Source organism: Sarcophilus harrisii, chromosome 6 (genome assembly GCF_902635505.1).
Source record: "Sarcophilus harrisii chromosome 6, mSarHar1.11, whole genome shotgun sequence".
NCBI classification, from domain to species: Eukaryota; Metazoa; Chordata; class Mammalia; order Dasyuromorphia; family Dasyuridae; genus Sarcophilus; species Sarcophilus harrisii.
In genome coordinates this window covers 140,196,833-140,218,506 of record NC_045431.1, presented here as the reverse complement: position 1 = coordinate 140,218,506, position 21,674 = coordinate 140,196,833, and the positions used below count along the sequence as shown (strand labels likewise).

Sequence of the window (21,674 nt, the reverse complement as noted above, 5' to 3'; positions counted from 1 at the left end):
TCACTGTGTTGGCAGTGTTATGTGATTATATAAATATCATAGGGAATTGGGGGGTGAGCAATAGTAATTTGGGAAAAAAATGCATAGATTCCAACATTTAGATCATAGTCAAAAGATATTGCAAGTGACAAAATAAACTGGTAATAAGGTATCACCTTACAGTTATCTTAAGTTGTATCTAATACTTTGCATTTTCTTGACCATTATGCAAACCAAGAAATAATACTATATTAAGAGAGAATGATAGCAATGCTTAACTCTGATATTTTCCTTTCTTCTACCTCCCTCAAAGAACCATAATCTGAAAATATTTACCTTCTCTGCCATATATTAAAAGACTCTCCAAACTTTTGAATCTATAGTGAAACAGTAATAGCTGGCAGTCAGCTTGGAAGGTAAAAATCCTGTCGGATTGTCAAATCAATTGTCAAAATTATGTTTGAAAATCCCTGAAATTACCTATAATGTATAACACAGGATCTTTAAATTTTAGTTGTTGGAAAGGAAGTAGGGACTCTTTAAAAGAAAACAGTTTTTATCAGAGAGCAGATGGAGCTGTGAGGCCATGGAAACAATCACCATGAGAATATTGTTTTCCATAGGATCCAGCTAGATTTTTGAGCAAGACAACTCTAAAGCTTCTGTTCAAAACCAGGTACCGACCTAGGTAACAGGAATAATGATGATTAGTGTAAAAATATTGGCAAAAGGGATTCAACATAATTTTAATTATTTTATCTAGTCAGCATATGATTGAATAACTCTTCTCCTACTTCATTATGAGGCATACTTTCTATATTATCAATATCCTTTCTAAAATATGGCCTCTTGATCAGAACACAATACTTTATCATCTCTTTCAGATTTTTGACATCCACAGATTTGGTAAATAATATCTATATTTAAATCTATAATTTTATTGTAATGTGATCTTTGTCAATTTTATGGGTGAAACATCAGAACACTTTTTCCTAATGTTTATTTTCATATCTTTTTTCTTTTTTGAGAAATACCTGTTCATAATCTTTGACCATTTCTCTACAATACTTTTGGCCTTAGATATTTGTAACAATCTGACTTCATGTCTAGGGTTCTTTCCATGCTTGATGTAAACATAGGATGTGGGTTATATATAATATTCTTGAGTATTTCAAGTGACAAAGTGAAAATGCCCCAAATTAGCCAAAAGAATAATGTTGTTTAGAGGCTGACCCCATAACTCCTCAAGCATCCTTGCTTCCTCCTGATTCACACATGTATGCACAGAAAACTGAAGCTCTTATTCCCAATAACTCCTCTTAGTGTTTCCCTCTTTATCCTAGTCACCTTTATCCTATTCTCTTCTTGTCCCTTTGTGCCATTTCCCTTTGTGTGTTTTGACAGCCTGATTAAGCCTTTGGATCCATTCTCTGAAAAATGTCTTTAGGTACAAAATAAAAAAAAATACGTTTCCAATTATGTTGAGCTATCAAAACTTTTTCTTTTTAAGTTCCTGGATTCCATGGTTATGGATCCCAGGTTCAAAATTTCTGCTTTAGTCTAGATTGAATTTGCTTCCTTATTTCTTAGGCTTATATTTTCCTTCCATTTTTGTTGTCCCTTTCTGAGGTAAAGAAGTATCAAATTGTGACCACCTCCTCCATCTCATTTCTGTTATCATATTTGTAGATTTTTCCCCAATGTTTCTAATTCCATTTCCATTAGATATTAAAACTCCTTTTGCTGACTTTGCATTGTCTGTATCTTCTGTATATCAACCATCCCTACACCCAAGTTCCTTTCTCTTTTCTTAAGTAATTAGACAGAATTCTGTACTATTCCTTTTACAAAGTGTAAGGAGATTTAGGCTGAATTGCTTTCATAAAGAGATAAGCCAGGGGCTCCCTTTTCTCCCCCAGCCAAATCTTAAAGTTCATTATTATATTAGGTATGGCCAGCATATGACATGGCTTAAGATGGAATGTTGAATGGGAGCTAACAGACTATATTACAGATGTCCTTTGTTATTTTATAAGGCTTTACCTTTTGTGTTGTTTCTATCTTATCTTTTAGATAACACTTCAGTTTTGTGAATTCTAATTCTCTGCAATCTTGCCAATCACACATTCTTGTGTGTGTATTATTTTCTTTATCTTGTTTGCCTATTTCCTTATTTTTATTGTTTTTAGTAACATTTTAATAGCATTTAATAACATTTAATAAAACATTTTATTGTTTTTAATAACATGAAAATATTATTTATTTTCATATCAAGAAGTGTTAAAACCAAATTATGAGAAAAAGAGTAGTTTAATCTACTATACCTGCCTACTGGTGGGATAATTCAAAATGGCTTCAAATAAGACAATATAAAATAAATAAGGAAATTATACAAGTCAAATAATTTTTTTCCCTTTCTTTTCCATACTTTTGTTCATTTTTTGTTGTGATATTGAGCTGAAATTTTCCATCAATGGAGGAATGGCTTAAGCAATTATATCATGTCGTATAATCTTGTGCCAGACAATAACAAAATTAAATATTCAAAGAAACTTTAAAGAAATTTTTTTATAATAAGAAATCTGTTTATAAACAGATGCATACTAAAATCAATTTTTATGGTGACCACAATAAAGTAAAGGAAGAAACTTGAAAAGATGAGAATTATAAGCGAGAGTGACCAATCTTGATTTCAGAAAAAAATTGGTGATGTCTTTTGCTGTGTATCTCTTGAAAGAGGAATTAAAAAAACATATTTTTTTTAGACAGGGTCTCCCTGTCTAATCTTGGATTCATGTAATCACAAAAGGCTCAGAATATAATAACAAAATATAAAGGTAATAGTAAGAATTTTCTTTAATTCCACAAAAAGGGCATAAAAATTTCTTTATCACCTTGAAAAGACTGTAGCTTCTAGATTTATATAAAAGAAATAATTCATTCTGCAGTGATTCTTAGAGGGTAAATTACATTTGACTGTACTAGTAGGGCTATTATTTGGGGGATAAAAATAATGATAGAGATGAAGAAATAAAAAAGAAACAAAAGAGAGAGACACAGACACATACAGAAAGAGAGAGACAGAGAGAAAGAACAAAATAAAATATTAAGCACACAGACACAAGACAAGGTCACAAATAGGACAATTTTATAACTATTTGCTTAAATTTAATGTACACTTTAAAAATTAACTGTATCTAAAAGAAAGTCAGAATTCCACATCATCTCTAGTTCTTAGTTCTCTGTATTTTTGAGATTTTCTTTTGATGATTGTTAAATTCCTAATAAAAAAGGAAAAAAAAGGACTGGTAATAAATCTAATATTTGGTTTAAAAATTTTGCTTTGAGGTTATGTGTTATCTTTGTTCTACTTAGGTTCACAAGTAACTATAGAAATTATCGTGTATATTGTGTAACAGAATATTAAGTTATAATGGAATAAAGCTTGTCTCTGATATCTTTATAAACTGAATTTTATCAAGATATTCAGAAGTGTTATTATGTCTCATATTTTATATTATATTAGTGAAATCTAATATGATTAAGCTTTTATAGAGAACATAAGGACATTACCACATTAATTCAATAAACATTTGTAACATACTCCAGAGCTTTGTTATAATGGAGGAACCTGTACTATAACTGAGACTGTGTGATAATGAGATTTCACAGTATGACCTCCATAACCCTTCTCCCAATATAAAAAAGTCCTAGCAAAGTCAAGCTTTCAATCTTGCACAACATGATGGCTTGTCACTTTTCCCCTGCCCTCCTGCTCTCAAAAGGTTTAAATAATTTTTTACATGAAGGATTTAGCCTACACCTGAACTATAGAGTACATGTTAAAGAATGTCTAATATAGCATTGCTTTCTCACTTGTTTGTCACTGCTTTTTAGCAAAACACATAGAATGTGTGTAAAAATAGATATTATATGGGATATGACTCCTGAAGTTGGTATTAAAACTAAATTTTGCTTCAAATACTTATATCAGTTTTCTCATCTATAAAATGGAAGGGGTTAAAATTGATGACCTCTGAGTTCCCTTCGAGTTTTAAATCTCTGATTTTATGATCATAGGAACCAATAGCAGCATGACATACTTGATAAATAGCCTTGCTGTCAAGAAAACTTTGGTTCAGATCCTCCTTTTGATGTGTCTGTCTTGGCTCTGACATGCTGGACAAGTTATTTAACCTCTCAGTGACCCTAGGACATTCTCAAAGACTACAAATTGCCAAACACTTGCTGATCTATATTGTTAGTAGCTTCTTCACAAATAGTTTTCTTCCTGTGATATCTGGCACTAAAACCAAAATTCTAATAAGAATGAGTATTGAATTGACTTAAAACATTTTCAGAAAGCTCACTAGATGATGTTCTCAGTTATACAGTGTCAACACAATACACACAAAAAAAATGGTTTCAGAGATACCTATTTGTCTACAATGAGGTTTTCTAAAAAAAAATGTACTTTTCTTTTGACTCCTTACTACTTTAATGAGATTTAAATTTTAAAATAAGCAATAAAAGTTCATTGAAATTATGTCACTCACGTTTGGTGCATGATATTAAAACAAAAAGGTAGACAGTAGCATTTATACCTAGAATTTTTATGTCTTCTCAGACTCACTATTAACTAGTTAACTCTGCTTATTATTAGGCTTCGTGCCGTAGTTCTCCAGTTACTGTCTTGTATCCTGACTCCCATCCACAACGAATCTATTATAAAAGCAAATCATTTCAAACTTCAAACAGCATGGATTCTAGAGGTACCATTATTAAAGAGAGTGTAGAGATGGGAATCCTTTGATGTTATTAGAAATGATGGAAAAATACACATTTCTATTTGAGTATATTCAGTACACAGAAACATTTTTTTTTTCCTGCATTAAATGGCCTGAAACCAATTTGGAGCCACCAAAAGCTTTTCAAAGCAACCGTCCTTAGAAGAGATGCTTATGCCATTTCAAAATTCAAGTCAGCATGTTTTCTCCTTCCAAGGCCATCAACTAGAGTTGGAATTTTATTTTCAAAGAGGTTATGTATTCAGAGATTATTATTTATTTTACCCAAAGCCAACACTGGTTTTATGAGTAAAATGTCACAGGTAATGAACTTATCTATGGTAACGAAAAGCTGGTGTATAACCAGTACCTCAGTCTGAATAATGCCACTGATTCTACAGAACTCTTGATTGTAAACTTTTCAATGTTCTCTGTGGACTTTCCTTTTTTATTCTTATATTTATTACAATTTGAAATGTAAACTGTAGGCTATGGGATGGGATAACTGTATACAAATAGTAATTAATCCTCTGCCTTCTGAATGGGACCTCTGTCAAATAGAAGGCAACCTCAAGGTGCATGCCAGCCTTCCAAAGCCCATGAGGTCTAGCAGGCCACACAATTGGATACATTCATTCAATGAATATCACCTTGTTTTCCCCATGGCAAGGGAATAGAACGGTGGCTTCTAAGAAGACTGCAGATCTGTGGTCAGCAGAATCTCTCATGATGTTGGCTGGTTAGAAAGGAACAGTGGACTAAGTGAAAATCCACTATCTTTTCATTAGTTTTCCTGGAACTGCTGTAAATAGAAACAGGAGAAAGAAATCTGAGTTTATCATCTCGGAACACTAAATATTTGTGTGTGGTTTCACATTCCTGAGCCCATTTATTGGTCTGTACTTTATACTGCCATCATTAAGGTTATACACACATCTGATTTATCCACCCTTCCTCACAGTAAATTAATGACATTTAAAAGAATTTCATTTGCAGTAGCTGAATAGCAGCTTTTGTTCCTTCCTTCACATAAGAAACAGGAAATAAACAACTAAAAAGTAGGCCAGGGCACTAAAACAAGCTGTCAGTGAGATATTTTAAAAAATAAAAAAGATAGGTACCAGCCTTCTAGCTGAATGATCTTATGGGAAGTCACTTACTTTAGCCAAATCTGTTTCCCCATCTAGAAAATGGGGATGAAGATAGCTTACACAACCTATCTCTCAGATTTGTGCAGGAACACTATATTGTGCTATACAAATGGGAACAGTTAGAAACAGTAGAGACCTGAAACCTATGCTGTTGAAGCCAATTTTGGGATGTAGGAATAGTGATTAGATATTGTGGCTTAAATGGGAAAGTGGCCTCCATGCTTGTCTTTGTGGTGTAGCATAGAGCACCATTAAGCATGACAGGGGAAAGTTTTGCTAAGGGAATTATCAGATTCTCTAGCTTTTGCCTGAAAGAGGACATTAAATTCCCTTTCTATACTTAGAATGATAGGAGTAAGCTTCTCTAATTAACTTCATTTTCTGAATAACTTTATATAATTGCATGTCATATGAAAGTGACCACTGAACTTTCAAAGAATTAGAATACAGAAAAACATATTTAACATTGAACCTAGAGCAGGTTAATTTAATTTCAAACAATTGCTAAGATGTTTCATGAGTCATCATTATAGAGGGATTTTTCTAGGCTTTTTAATTCCAATAGGACACATAGACAGCAGGTTTAAATTCACTACTGCACAAATTTCTTCATTGAAAATTCTTGTTCTCTCCAATAAAATACCCTCCATTCTTCCCAGGATAAGCTTGAAAGACCTACCATCTTTCCTCTCATTCCTTTCCTTTGAGAAAGATAAATCAGTGGAAGAGTAGGATGGCAACCTCCAGTTCTCCCTCATCCAGATGTTACCATTATAGCATCTTCTGTGTATATATCCTCAGTTTCTGGTGGGGTTGCCTCTTCGAATGTTTTTTCCTGTTCCATGGCTGTTGGTTATCCCTGTGAGATCAATGATATGGACATATCATTAACATCTTCTTCCTAGAGTCTATCACATCAAACAAATTTCAGGTTAAACAGTGTTTGAAAAGCTGCGTTATGTCTTTCTCTTAGAACCATTAAAGGATCATCTATACAATAATATATAAAAGTAGCCATAGTTCTAGACAGTTCAAGAAATAGCTCTCAGTTGTAGAACAATGACTAATATTATTACAGGGCCTTTTCATAACAGGGCACTTTCTATACTTAGTAAATCACAAATCTAAACAATAGCCCCCCCAAAAAAAATTATACATGTGTGTCTGTGTTTAGATGTATATATATGTACATATAAATATATATGCATGGATGTATATGAGGACTTGAATACAAATTATTTTAAAATAACAAAAGTAACAAATGCCATCTATGACAGTGACTGTGATTTCCTCACTGTGGTCACTTTATTTGTGGAATACATATCATAGTCCTATTTTGCCTTTTCAATCTGTGTGATTCTTGACATCTATTCATAAGCTTTCAATGGATGATATGCTCAAGGTTTTGGAGGGCTTCTTCTGATTCAGATATATCAAACTGGAAATCCAGTAGACATCTTATGCTCATCATGTACCAAACAGAATTCCTTATCTTTCCCCCTAAACCCACCCTTTCTATTTATTAGTATAAAGGTCAACAACATATGCTAGTTCTTCAAGCTCCCCAGTCTAGGAGTTTTCCTGGATTTCTCACTATTTCTCATCCCAAATCCAATTTGTTGCCAAGGCCTTTTGATTTCTCTTTGTAACATTTCTCAAATATGTCCCATTTTTTTCTTTTGACATTGTCACCATTCTAATGCATACCCTTATCACATTACTTCTTGATTATTGTAATAACCTACTAGTGGTGCCTTGCCTCTATATTCCATTCAGTTCCTAAAATGATTTTTCTAAAATTCAGGTCTAGTTATGTCACTCCTCAACTCAATAAACTTTAGTGACTTTCTAATGTGTCTAGGAGCAAATATAAAATGCTCTTTTTGGTATTCAAAGCCCTTCATAACTTAGCTGCCTCCTTTATTTCTTGTCTTTTTATACCTAATACCTTAATATATATTCTGTAGTCCAATGACACTGGCCTCCCTGGATATTCCATCAACAAGATGCAACCTTTCTTGGTACCAGACATTTTCTCCAGCTCTCCATGTCTAGAATGCTCTTCTCCCTCTGCTTCAACTATTGACCCCTGGCTTTCCTTTAAGTTCCAACTAAAATCCCACTGTCTACAGGAAATCTTCCCAAATTCTTCTTAATTCTAGTACATCCTCTCTGTTAATTATTTCCTATTCATCCTTGTGCATTTGATTATATGTTTTTTTCCTCATTAGTCTCTCCTCTATTAGAGTTGGAACTGTCTTTTGGCTCTTTTTTATCCCCAGTACTTAGCACAGTACATCTGACATAACTTAATAAATGTTTACTGAGTGTTTGATATTTTATGAAATCAGTGTAGCACACAGGTTAATAACTATTAGTCCTCTCTAATATGACTGGAACAGAAACCTTCTCTATTCACATATGTTGACTCTTCCTATTACAATAAAATGTAAAATGTGTGCTCTTTGCTATGCTCTTGCTTTTTTAATTTGCATAGCTAACTTTTATATATTTTGGTTTGTTTATTCCTTTATTCATACATATGTACTAGGTATATTTTATTTCATTTGGGGGGCACAAATTGTTAATAGGCTACAGTCTACTGCGGTAGAGCTGAAAGGGACCTCAGAAATTGTCTAGGCCAACCCACTTACCTTATAAATGAGGAAATTGAGATCTAAAGTAAATAATAATTAACAATAATAGAATTTGTATAACATCTTAAAGTTACAAAGATAACAAGTAGCAGAAACAAAATTTGAATACAGGGCATGTGGCTATAGAAACAATGTTTTTTTTCTACTTTACCCCAGATTAGCCTTCAAAGCAAGACCAGTACAAAAAAAATATTTCTCAATGCTTTTCAAACCAAGGTAAAAAGAAAAGACATATTGAAAATCATAACTTTTTTCCCAATGTAATTTTCTTGCTTACTTTGCACTTTTAAAAATTGTGTTAAGTTCTTTTGGAATAAGAAAATACATAATTATTATAAATAAGCTACATCTATTATATAGGCAAGATTTACAACTTAGAGATATAATAGCATTAATAGTGCCCTTATCTAACTTTTTACTTGTCTACTTTAAATTCCATCAGTAATCTTAAGAAATCCGCTCCAATGTCTTTTGAGAAGAACCAAGGAAGCAAAGCTTCCTAATAAAAAAATCCCATGTATTCAAAAGGTAGGGCAGCTAGATGGCACAAAAGATGGTGAACTTGGTCTGGAGTCAAGAAGATCTGATTCCAAATCTGGTCTCAGACACTTACTGTGTGACCCAGGGCAAGTCATTTTACCTGATTTGCCTCAGTTTCTGCATCTGTAAAATGAGCTAAAGAAGAAAATGGTAAACCCCTCTAGTATCTTTGCCAAGAAAACCCCAAATGGGATAAGATAGTCAGACACAACTAAAATGACTGAAGACAAAACCAGTGTTCTGCCAGGCTCTTTTGTTCCCCAGAAATAGTCATAGTAATTTTACATAGTAAAATACACATTAGACTTGAAGGTAGGAGTTCTGGATTCAAATTTAGCTTCTAATTCTTATTAACTATATGCTCATGGGTCAGGTAATTAATTTCTGTAAGCCTTGTTATTTGCAATGGGGCTAATAATAGTTGCATTACTGATAATACAAAATTCTTATGAGAAAGGCACTTTATAAATTTTAAAGAGCAATAGAAAATGTGAGCTTCTCTTACTATGAACAAAACTTTATTAATTCTCCCTCACAAAACTCATGGTATGATCCCACTGTCTTCAAGGGTACTCTCTCTCTCTCTCTCTCTCTCTCTCTCTCTCTCTCTTCATATATATACATATATATATATATATATATATATATATGCAATTAATATCTGCAAGATCCTGGGAAATCCCTTCTCCTCCCTGCACCTTGGATTTTTCATCTATAAAATGAGTTGTTTGTTTCCTGTGATCCTTTCCAGCTCTAGATCTCCACATGAAATTTAAAACCTGAGAAAAATCAGAAGTTTTCCTAAGTTAGAGAAATTAATGATTCTATATCATGGGTTCATAGAATTTAAAACTGGAAGAGACCTCAGAGATCATCTAATCTAACCCTTTTATTTCAGACATGAGGAAAAATGAGTGGTGAAAGGTTAAGTGAATTTTCCAAGTTAACATGGGTAATTAGTGAGGTATAACACACAATTGTTATGCTATATTATTATTTAAGAATGATGAAATTATTTATTTTCTGATTGCTTGGATTTGGGATAAAAGATAACTTATTTAATATTTTAATCAGATTTGACATCTAATCTTTAACATTTAAAGAATGATGATGAAACAATCTGAAAACTGCATGTTATTTGAACTGGGAGAATGTCAAGTTGTCAAAGATGCCTACTTGTGCCAGTCCTCTGAAGTACTATCTTTTAAAATGGACTTCTGTCAAGTAGACATGGTTCTAGATAGTGGAGAAAGAGCTGGTTTGAGAATCAAGTAGCCCAGATTCCAATTCTACTTCAGACATATCTTGTGATCCTAGCATCATTCTAAGCCTATGAGATGCTTAGTTGCTGCCTGATCAGCATAGGTAGAGGATGTTTGCTCACTAAATTCTCTACATGGATTAAATCAGAAATCCAGGTTTTAAAAAATGGACTGATGGTTTTACTAGCCTTTATCTCACATTTCCAGTAGATTCAGTAGCACTGATGCAATGTTAAAAGAGAGCCAGATAGAGCCAGACAGAGATAGAGACAGAGGGAGGAAGGAAGAGAGATCAAAATTGTAAGCTATGCTGTATAGACATGTGTATGTTTCTTTTTATTTTCCTGTGCTGTGAGTTTCCTTCTCCTTAGTTCACCCAGACAACTTGAGGAGTGGGCCACTTGAAATTAATCATGTTTGGGAGCTGGGACTAATTTTTTTTAATCAAAAAACTATTAAATGATTGTGGGCATTCCTACGAAATGGCAAATTTAATTTGGTAAAGAAGAAGATGACTCTGTGGATAGAAAATTATTATTCTACCCACATTGTAAAGAGTGGAGTTTTGTACAGTGCAAAAGATAAAGGGGTCAAGAAATCCCAGAATAAAAAGTGAGAAAAAAGCCAAGAGTTAAGCAATGGAGCAGACAGAAGAGGCAAACCTGATGAGAAAAGTGATAAAAAGCAGTACTATATCTGTGATATGGTTACACAGCTCTGCCAAGCATCATTTTTAAAGAGATCCTATTAAACGATATACATGGCTCATTTTTTGGCATGTTGCCCTTTTATGAGTCTTATCCTTACGATAATGTTAATTTCTTCTGGCAGGTCTCATTGTCCGTGAAGTAAGTATTGAGATTTCCCGCCAACAAGTTGAAGAGCTCTTTGGGCCTGAAGATTATTGGTGCCAGTGTGTTGCCTGGAGTTCTGCGGGTACCACAAAGAGCCGGAAAGCCTATGTACGCATTGCATGTAAGTGAAATCTCTCTCCTAGCTGGAGTCAATGCAGTTGATGAGAAAGGAAGAATAAGATCTGCTCAATATAAACCTGCTCTTGTTTTCAGTCATCCCAATCGATGAAATATAAGGTTTATGTAGTCTTGTTATACAACAAGTGTCAGAGCAAAAGCTCACTGAAAATCTTTGTTCTTGACATATTTTTGTGGTCTGTGGTATCGGTTTCAAAGTATATGAACATTTTTTTAAACTAAAATCTTAATTAATATACTCTATTTTCTGTCCTTAGCTTCCACCAATAGATAAAAAAGAGAAGAAACACAAAGTTTAGAACAATTATAATCAAAGCAAAACAAATTCCCAAACTGGCTATGTCAAAAATACATATGGCCCCATCTGGACTGGTCATTATGATGATCACAGTTCTTAAGTTTTTCTAAATGTCTTAATGATGTTATTATTATTATATTACTTATCTCTTGATTCTGCTAAGTTCACTTAGCATCACTTTATGTAACTCTTAACTGGGTTTCTCTGATATTGTTCCTTTCATCATCTCTTAAAACACAATATATCTTCAATACTTCTTTTAAGTCCTTTAGGACATTAATAGTAATAGTGATACTAATGAGGACAAAACGGCTCAGGATAAGAATAACAAAAACAAGAAGAATAAAAAGAACAAGAACCAGAAGAACAACTAGCATTTTTATAACACTTTATGGTTGACAAAGCACTTTCCATATGTTATCACATTAGATACCATTAGGGTATCATTTACTCAGTGATTGATTGCTTCAATGGGCTAACTACATCCAGAGTAAATGAAAGAGTTGTTGCTGCTTTTAAAAGTGCCTCATTATCAGGGAGAAATATGCATCTTCTCTTGGGGAGTATGATCCTTTTCCTTAAAGCAGTATAGTTTGCAAAGCTGCCAAGGTAATGGAAGCTTGTTATGACAGTACAGTTAAGTTAATATGTTGCCTGGAGCTTAGTACCACAAATATGTTAAGTTAATATGTAGCCTGTGCTGGCACCACAAAGAGCCAGAAGCTTTTTTTTTTTAATTTCTAGAAGAGTAAAGTGTGATGAGAAAAGGACTTCTCTGAATTAAATTTCCTTAGGATCAATGTTATAGATTTTTATTGGTGAAAATATGTCATACCATGGTCTTTTGGGTATTTTAGTCATCTGTCTACCTTCAAATGAGTTCTACATATATTGGCCAATTTACACTGGAGTATTATCCATTGTAATTCTGTGGAAAAACCATGTTGAACTTCTTCGAGTAACTGAAGGATACCTTCCTACTAGATGGTACAGTAAATAGAGTTTTAGACATCACATAAGGAAAATCTGAGTTCAAATATTGTTTTCGGCATAACTAGCTATATTATCCTGAACAAGTCACTTAATTTCTCTCAGCCCCATTTTCCCAATCAGTAAAATGAGAAAAATACTAGCACTTAGATCTTTGAATTAAGATAGCATTTATAAAGTACTTTGCCACTTTAAGGTGCTATATAAATGCTAGACATTATCATCATTATTATTACTATTATAATAATTAATGAAAATGACCAATAACAACATGATTTTATCAAATTAAGTGGAAGGATATTATTCCTTAAGAGAACATCTAAAGTTAGTTTCTAATCCTAACCACAAGAAAAGTGATGGAAAAACAGTATGCTATCATTGCATATTTTAGATGTTTTGTGGTCTTTGATCATATTTATTTTAAATTATTATTCCAGTCTCACTGCCAAAGGGCAGTCCTTCAAGTCATAGATGATAAAATCCCAATTTGTAAGAATTTCCTTTTTATTACTGTTTTTTTTTTTAAATAAGGCAGAGTTGCATGATGATACTTAATACCTAATAGAGGGATTTAAAAAGTGACCCTTCTGCCTTTGACACAAAAATAACTAAACATCAAATTATTCTTTCCTCTGGAACAAAAATATAAAATAATTAATATTGGAGTCTTTGTAAAAAAAAATTTCTCCCTCCACTGTCCTTAATTTTCTTGCTATCTGAACCATATCTTGGCTGCTGCTACTTTATCATAAAACTTTCCTTATTACTTAGGGCCTATTTACCATATACATAACATATAAGTCCTGCCCAATCTTCTCCCTTTGGTGAGTTCCATTTTGTAGAATTCTTCTGTATCCTTGATTTAGTCCAATATCTCTTCCCATCTTTATTTTCTGCAGTGCCAAATGAAAAAAAAAAAAGTTATGAAAAGATTTGCAATTGTTTCCATCTTTTCCACATTTCATATTTTCCTTTGAGTTTCATATTTATATGCCCTCTAAATGAATTTTCTTATTTGAATGTCTTGGCTGGCTTTCTTTAAACTGATTTTACCCTCTAAAACCTCTTTTTTATGAATAAATGAATGGATGGATGAAAGAATAACGCATATTAAGTACTTATTATGTGAAAAACATTGTTCTAAGATGTAGGGATGCAAATAAGAAAATAAGGAAGTACCTGCTCTCAAGGGATTTTCATGGGGAATCAATATATAAAGAAGGTTTTAGCTGCAAGTCAGATGGAAAGGTATCATAGCCCTTCGGGGCAGCAGCAAAATAGATGACTGAAACTATTGTAATTGGTTTCAATGTTCCTTCATCTGACTATACCATTTTTTCACATCAACCACATATTTAAAGATGACTTATTATTTTAATTGTGCATAATATCTTTTTTCTCATTTTAAGAAAGACTTAAACTAAATTAAATTAAATTTTATTTATAATTATAAAATAAAAATAAATTTAAATTTAAAAAATTTGTTAAAATTAAAAATAATTTTTTCTTCTTTTTAAGTTTTGTCTTATTTCTTATCTTAGATCTGTCATTACTCTGACTGAACATATGCAACTAATCCAAGAATAATTCCAGTGATGCATCAAAGTAGGGCTTTATAAAAGTCAAAGAATAAGAAGAGTATTTCCCTCTAAAAAAAAAAGAGGCCTGTTTGTCAAAAGAATCTTTTCACCATCATGGAAAGAAACTCAAGATTTATATTTTCCTAGCCACGTGGGTAAAATAAGTAGAATTTCAGAGACAAGAATTTCACCACAACAAAAACTCTGATAGAAAATTACTGTTTCTCCTTGCGCAAGCTGGGCCCTGAATAACACCAATCTTTTATAACGTTTTAGAAAACTTGTACATAACCATAGCTTCAGTGCATCAAGTAGATTTTGGTCGTTTGCCCAGGAACACTTGACAGATGGCTATTACATTAACTTCAATTAAAGGTTTGAATTTATCTCAGATGAAGATGACATTATGATGCTAAGATTATATAAGTGCAATTATCTTTCATGTAATTAGATTTATGTATAGTAAGAACACAATGAAGTGGCTTTTAGTGCTTCCCTAATAAATACTCATTTTCCAAGGTTTATCACTCATCTATGAAAATGTTCTTTAAGGGCAGCTAGGTGGTGCAGTGGATAGAGCAGCAGTTCTGAAGTCAGGAGGACCCGAGTACAAATCTAGTCTCAGACACTTAACACTTCCTGACTGTGTGACCCTGGGCAAGTCACTTAACCCCAGTTGCCTCAGGGGGGGAAATGTTCTCTAAGCAAAAAATTGGCATTCAATGTCATGACTTAGGAAAGTTTGAGGTTTTTTGTTTTTTGGGTTTTGGGGTTTTTTTTGTTTTGTTTTGTTTTGTTTTTGCCAGGAGGAAAAGAGACTGAGAGAGACAAGGACACAGAGAGTAAAAAAGAGAGACAAAAAGAGACAGGAAACCGAAAAATGGAAGAAGGGAAGAAGAGAAGGAGGAAGGTAGAAAAGGAAGGAAGAAAAGGAAGAGAAATAGAAAGGAAGGAAGGAAGGAAGGAAGGAAGGAAGGAAGGAAGGAAGGAAGGAAGGAAGGAAGGAAGGAAGGAAGGAAGGAAGGAAGGAAGGAAGGAAGGAAGGAAGAAAGGAAGGAAGGAAGGAAGGAAGGAAAGAAGGAAGGAAGGAAGGAAGGAAGGAAGGAAGGAAGGAAGGAAGGAAGAAAGGAAAGAAGGAAGGAAGGAAGGAAGGAAAGGAGGAAGGAAGAAAGAAAGGAAGAGAAGGAGGGAATGACAGGAGGGAGGGAAGGTAGAGAAAGAGGGAAGGAGGGAACTTGAGCATGTAGCATAGTGTCTGGCACATAGTAGGCATTTAACAGATGTTAATTGTTTGATTGATTAATAGTCACTTTGCTTCCAAATCTAGTAATTTCAGAGAGAACATTTTATTCCATTATAGTTTTCCTTAAGGGCAAGTAAAACTACCCTTCTGTAACATCTATGGATAGATGCTAATGTGTCCCCCTTAGCAGTAAATTAGGCAACTGTATACAAGTTAGCATGGGTTTTGCTCTAAATTAAAGGGCACATAGAGCAGAGAATGGGGGGAAAAAGTAATGCCTCCCCCTCTTGTGTCCAGGAAATATGCATTCTTTAGAGCTCATGGAATGATTTTGCTTTCTTTATTCAATGATAATCATTTCCACATTGAGAAAAACCATTTTATCCTTTAAGTAATTTATGAATATTACATATCCCCTGAAAAAACTAAAAGTATCTTTAGAATAATCCTTCATATAAAATCATTTGTGAGTTCTTTTTCATGTTTTCATAAAAGGATATGCAATTCTATGGAACTTGATGCAAAACATGATTTTTTTTTCCTTTTATTTTTGGTTTCTCTAGAATAAAGGTAGAGGACAAAACTATTAGTAACTTTTGCGGCAAATAATTAAGATCTATAACCAGACATCACTACCACCACTACCCCTCTATCTACCAATATCAAAAAAAGGATCATAGACAAAAAGGAACATCTGTAGTCCCTATGTGGATGTTTTGGCCAGTTTCTTTTGCTATTGCAAAAATGAATATTGAAGAGAAAGAAAGGAAATGCCACTTGTGATATTCACAATTTGAATAGAAATAAAATTTTTAAAATAATAATTTTACTAGAATTAAATTTTAAAAATAAAAATAAAATTTTAAAATATATATATGGATATATGTATGTATATATGTATATATACATATATAATATTTGATATATAATTTTAAATTATAAATACCTTGCTACTAATAGAATCTGACAAATACTTTTACAAGATAGGTAAGGATGCCACAGAAACATCTTCTAGACATGTAAATTGTATCAGGGCAGTTACACCATGCATACAAACAAGTATAATTAAAAGTATGGTATGACAAGTAGCAAAAGAAAAAAAAAAAGAAGTTTAAAGACTCCTAGACCATAGATGATCAATTTATTTCATCTCCTCCACTAACAAGTTATTTGACTCCACCCAAGGTAATATAAACCACAGCTTAACCTGGGCTACATAAATTACGTTTTGATAACTGTTTCAGTATAATTTGCTTCCTTTGTAATTTTGTGTATTTTATATATTTTAAAAGATTTTTTTTTTCCTGAGAAGGCATCCATAGGCCTTAACAGATTGCCAAAATGATCTATGACACAAAAATGTTAAGTATTCCTCTTTAAATTTGTTGAGTCTCAGTTTAGTCATCAATAAAATGAAGTTTGAAATAGGCCTTTTCCATTCCAAATATTCCAATTCATGCCCTAGTGAGAATTTTTTTCAACCAGAATCTTATAGATTGACTGTCTACATAGATAAGGTTATCTCTATAATTGCCAGATTTCTACTTGGCAGAACTCTGTGAAATGACATTTAGTGACTATCTCCTGACAAAATTTATTTAAATATCTCTAACTCCACAGTATTTTAAAATCCTAGGACTTAAAAATGATCATTTTCTTTTCCCCGCCAATTATCAGAAAGGTTATTAATGTTTTTAAATGATAGTAATTATCAAGTAATCCAGTCATTATTTTTTAAAAGCCATTTATTGAGCAATTATTTTGGGATTGATAAAAAGCATAAGAAAAAGAAGAATATCAACTAAAAAGATGTGGTACTGTTACATCTTTTCTACAGCTAACCTCAGCTGTTAGTATAGGACCTAGTATGGGATCCAGCTTGTAGTAGGATCCAATACTGATTGTTAAGACACAGCTCATATCCTTATGAAGTTTATAGTCTATAGAGGAATAAAATATATCAAATTATGCATTATTGTGATAATTGTTGTTGTCTTTCCTTTTTGAAAAGAACCAATAACGTAACAGGTGATAAACTTACATATAAATTGAATTTAAGTGAAGCAGAATTACACAAAGTCACTGATTTCTTTATTTCTGATAATTAGAAGTATATATGGAATCATTTTACATATATGTGTGCATACATACATACATACATACATCATATTTGTATCTAATGGTAGCCATTTCAGGGAGGAACATAAAAAAAGAAAAAAGAAAGTGACAATTTTATTATATTTAAAAGAAATAGCAGGTTGTATATAATAAATTTGATTTTCATATGTAATCATTCTTGTAAAAAATTCTACCATGTTATAGAAATATTTTCATTTCATAAATTAAAAATAAAAACTTTTTAAAACAAAGTCATCAACCTTGTTCTCCCTTCCTAAGTTATAAAAGTCCAGTGCCAGGACAAAAGTCTTGTTGATAGCCTGGGATGCAGTGGATGGCCTTGGCATCTTCAGGGCCTGAACAATTTCTAAACCTTTCCCAGTGCTGGCTTCAGTCATCTTCAAGGACTTTGAAACATTGTTCTCATCCCTCTAATCATTGGGGAAAGGCTTCACATTCCTGGAGTAGCCATCCCCCTGAATCACTGACAGATTTGAAGACAATCACAGAATTGAGGCCTATTAGTTACTCTCAACCTGGTTTAGCCTATTTCTCAAGAGGGTTTTTTGGGGTGTGACTACACATATTATAGCTTCTTGTTGCCAAAGTTGAGTTGAATGAAGCAGGTAGACACCAAAGGTAGATGAGTAGCCCTGAAAAGAGTTTGGCAAGACCTCACAACAAAGGGGCTAGTCCTCCTGAACACCCACACACACCTTTATTATTGTTATAATATAACAGTATATACCAAGATAAGCCTATCCAAGAGGTCAAATTTAAGTAGAAAGAATATTTTTATAAGCATCATTTTTCTCAAGGCCATTGGCAATGGTAAATAGTAAATTCAAACCGATTCTCATTGAATTAGAAAATAGTTTGGAGAGAGAAACAGATAGACAGACAAAGACAAAGAAACAGCATGACAGAGAGAAAGATGGGAGAGAGATAATTCAAATGCAAAAAATATTAAAAAGAAATCAATCAAAATGACTTCTAGAAGTTACGATAAAGTTGCTTTTAAAAGAATGGAACAAGATAACTCCTAGAGAATATAAGTTGAGTTTGCCTTGACCTCGAACCAGACAAGTTTTCTAGCAACAAACAAGGAAGAAAACAGGGGAAAGGGGTGTGAACTAGAGAGGTGATAAAAACAGCAACATGCTTGCTTGCATTCTCCTTTGCTCCAGAGTTGCACTGCCTTCAGTTACTACTCTATACATCAGGCCCTGAGAAGGAAAGAAAAGAGATAGAAAATTCCTTTAAAAGGATTTAAAAGGAATTTGTCTAGGTCCAATGTATTACTTTCAGTCTAGTCGGGTCATGTGTTGTTATTTTTCTTCTTATAAGAGTCTCTTCTTGCTTTTCAATTGCACCTCTGAATTTGTAGCAACATCATGTTTCCACATGCCCATCTGCTTATGTTCCATATCTGAGGGTCAATTGAGGTTTCATTTGTTCCAGTCACTTGACTCACTGGAGCTCCTTTTCTGAGTCCTGTTTCTGGCTAGAGACAAGTGGAAGAACGGTGTCATTATGTTCTTTCCTAAATGCCTGTAAAGTAATCTGATGTCAGCTGAAAATTATATTACTAAAGCCACTAATAAGACTCAAGTCTTTTGACTTTCAAATAATGAAGTATTCCTACTACTTCCATTCAATCATGAAGTATTTATTAAGCAAGCACTGAGGAATATATATACAAAAAAAAAAATGACAGAATGGACAGAATCCAATGTCAAAAAAAAAAAAAAATTACAGAATCCATAATGGCAAAAAGGCTTACATTCTAATGAAGACGTTGACAATTATATATAAAAATACTCTATAAATATAAAATGAATAAATAAAATATATTATGTATATGTAAGCACACATACACATATTCAAATTAATACAAGGTAGTTTGGGGGAGAGGACACTGGATCCTGGGAGCCATCATGCAGATGATGGTACTTGAGTTGTATCTTAAAGGACCAGAGGGACTGTAAGAGGCAAAGATAAGGTAGGAGTGCATTCCAGAGGGTATCATGAAGGAAAAAAAAGACACATTTGGCTAGCTCCAGAAGTGTGGGAAGAAAAGCAATAATGTCCCATGAGACTTGAAAGATAAGTTGGCACCAGATTATGTAGGCCTTTGAAAGGTAAAAGTAGGCGCTTATATTTTATCTTTGAAGCAATAAAAAATCAAAAAGATTGATTAGGGGAGTCACATGATCAGATCTGGACTTAAGATTTCCTTAGCATCAGAGTGGAGAATGGACAAGAGTGGCCAAATCAAACCACATATTTATTGAGTGCTTACTGCATTTCAAGTCCTATGTGTGAATGCTGAGAAAATAAGAATTAGCCAAAAGAAAGACTGCCCTTGAGAAATTTATAAGAGGGGGAAATAAAATTCAAAGGCATAAAAGGAAGCCGAAAAAGAAAGGAAAGCAAGATAGGGAATGAAAGTATCCAATGTGGAGCATTGTGGGGAAAGTCCTGAGAGAGAGAGATAGGGTACAGGTTGGAAAGAAAGACCTGGCAGGGCTTGGGAGTTTCCTTTGAATTTATTCTATATATAAGTATTTCTAGGAGGAGACAATCAGAAGGAGAGACCAATGTATGGTAAGAGGTTTTAGCCAGGCAGACCAATTACTGTCCCAGTAATCTAGACATATGAGAGCTTAAACCTAACTATTTTTGAATATTCAGATTCATTGATATTAATATTTTTTTTATTTTAAGGGCCCCCAATTCAGTAGTCATAAAGATGTCATTCCTATCTGTGAACAAGTGGAGAACTCTTATTATCCGGAAGTGATTATCTGATTTCTGGCCTCATTGCTCAACTGAATCAATTCTCTTCAAAATTATCAATGATATAATTGCTATATCTGTGATGGCCTTTTCTCAGTCTTCATATTTTTTTAACTTCACTCATGTTTTTGACACTGTTAATCATCTTCTTGGTAGTTTTCTCCCTGCATTTTTTCTGCCTATTCCCTCTTCATCTTTGCCTCCTAGCTTACTGGCTTTCTCCAAGACTCAGTTAAAACTCCTACCTTCTGCAAGAAACCTTTCTATGCTCCCTTTAATGCTTAGCTTTCCCTCAGCTCCAATTTACCCTGTTTATATCTTTGTATTCCATAGTTGTTTATATGTTGTTTCCCTCATTAGAATGTAAGGTTCTTGAGGTCAATTTTTTTGGATAGTTTGTATATTTTTGCCTTTTTATTTCAAACACTTGGCATATGACAAGTGAATTTATAATTAATGCTTATTGACTGATCACATAAGGCTGTGCTATCAAGAATATTTTTCCCCATCACACAGATATTTCACTTATCCTGTGCTCTTGAGTTGTGCTTAAGTTGAGTTGAGTTTTCCTCAAGAGGAAAATAGCAGCTCTCATATGCAAAATATTAAGAAATTGTAAACAAGAGTTTTCTACAGTTTCTACAATGAACTACAGCATTACAGAAGCATCATAAGATCACAGGGATAGAATTGGAAGGGAGACTAATCCATTTCATAGATGAAACTTCAGAAGGTTTTGACTTGCCTTGGTTACACAACCAACAAGTGTCAGAGGCAAGCTTTAAAGTCATATTTTCCAAATTCAGCATATGCCATGTTACTTCTCCAGGAAAAGTAAGAAAGGCAAAATGGTATCATTAAATAGGTGCAGAACACCAGAATTACTGTCCAAGATCTGCCATTAACTAAAAGTGTGACCCTGGGCAGTTCATTTCAGTCCTCTGGATCTCAGTTCACTCCTTTGCAAATCAGGCAGAATTGGACTGTATTATTTGGTAAAGTGGTTTTCTGTTCTGTTAAAATGAATTCTGTTCCCTTGCCTTTCATGATAATCAACTCAGTAACTGTCCCCTTTCCAAGAGTTTCCATTCCTATTTTTGCTTACCAAAAAGTAGGGAGTCTTTTGACTATCCTCTCCCTATATGTGGTCAGATTTATTCTAAATAATCTTTCAATGAGGAAGTTCCCATAGGATTAAATGTACTGCAAAAATGATTTACTTAGGTACAGATTTCTTCCAGAGAACCTTTTAAATGAAGTAGCCAGCCTGAAAGTATT

General features: G+C 33.4%; 1 protein-coding gene across 2 annotated transcripts in view; it reads left to right on the top strand.

Moving 5' to 3' along the window:
* Positions 1 to 21,674, top strand: part of UNC5C (unc-5 netrin receptor C) — a 407,070-nt gene that overhangs the window by 252,080 nt on the left and 133,316 nt on the right. For both annotated transcript variants that reach the window (XM_003772864.4, XM_031941564.1), the window contains exon 3: positions 11,208 to 11,351. In XM_003772864.4, coding sequence (XP_003772912.1) covers positions 11,208 to 11,351 — 144 coding nt within the window. The remainder of the gene's footprint in view (positions 1 to 11,207; positions 11,352 to 21,674) is intronic.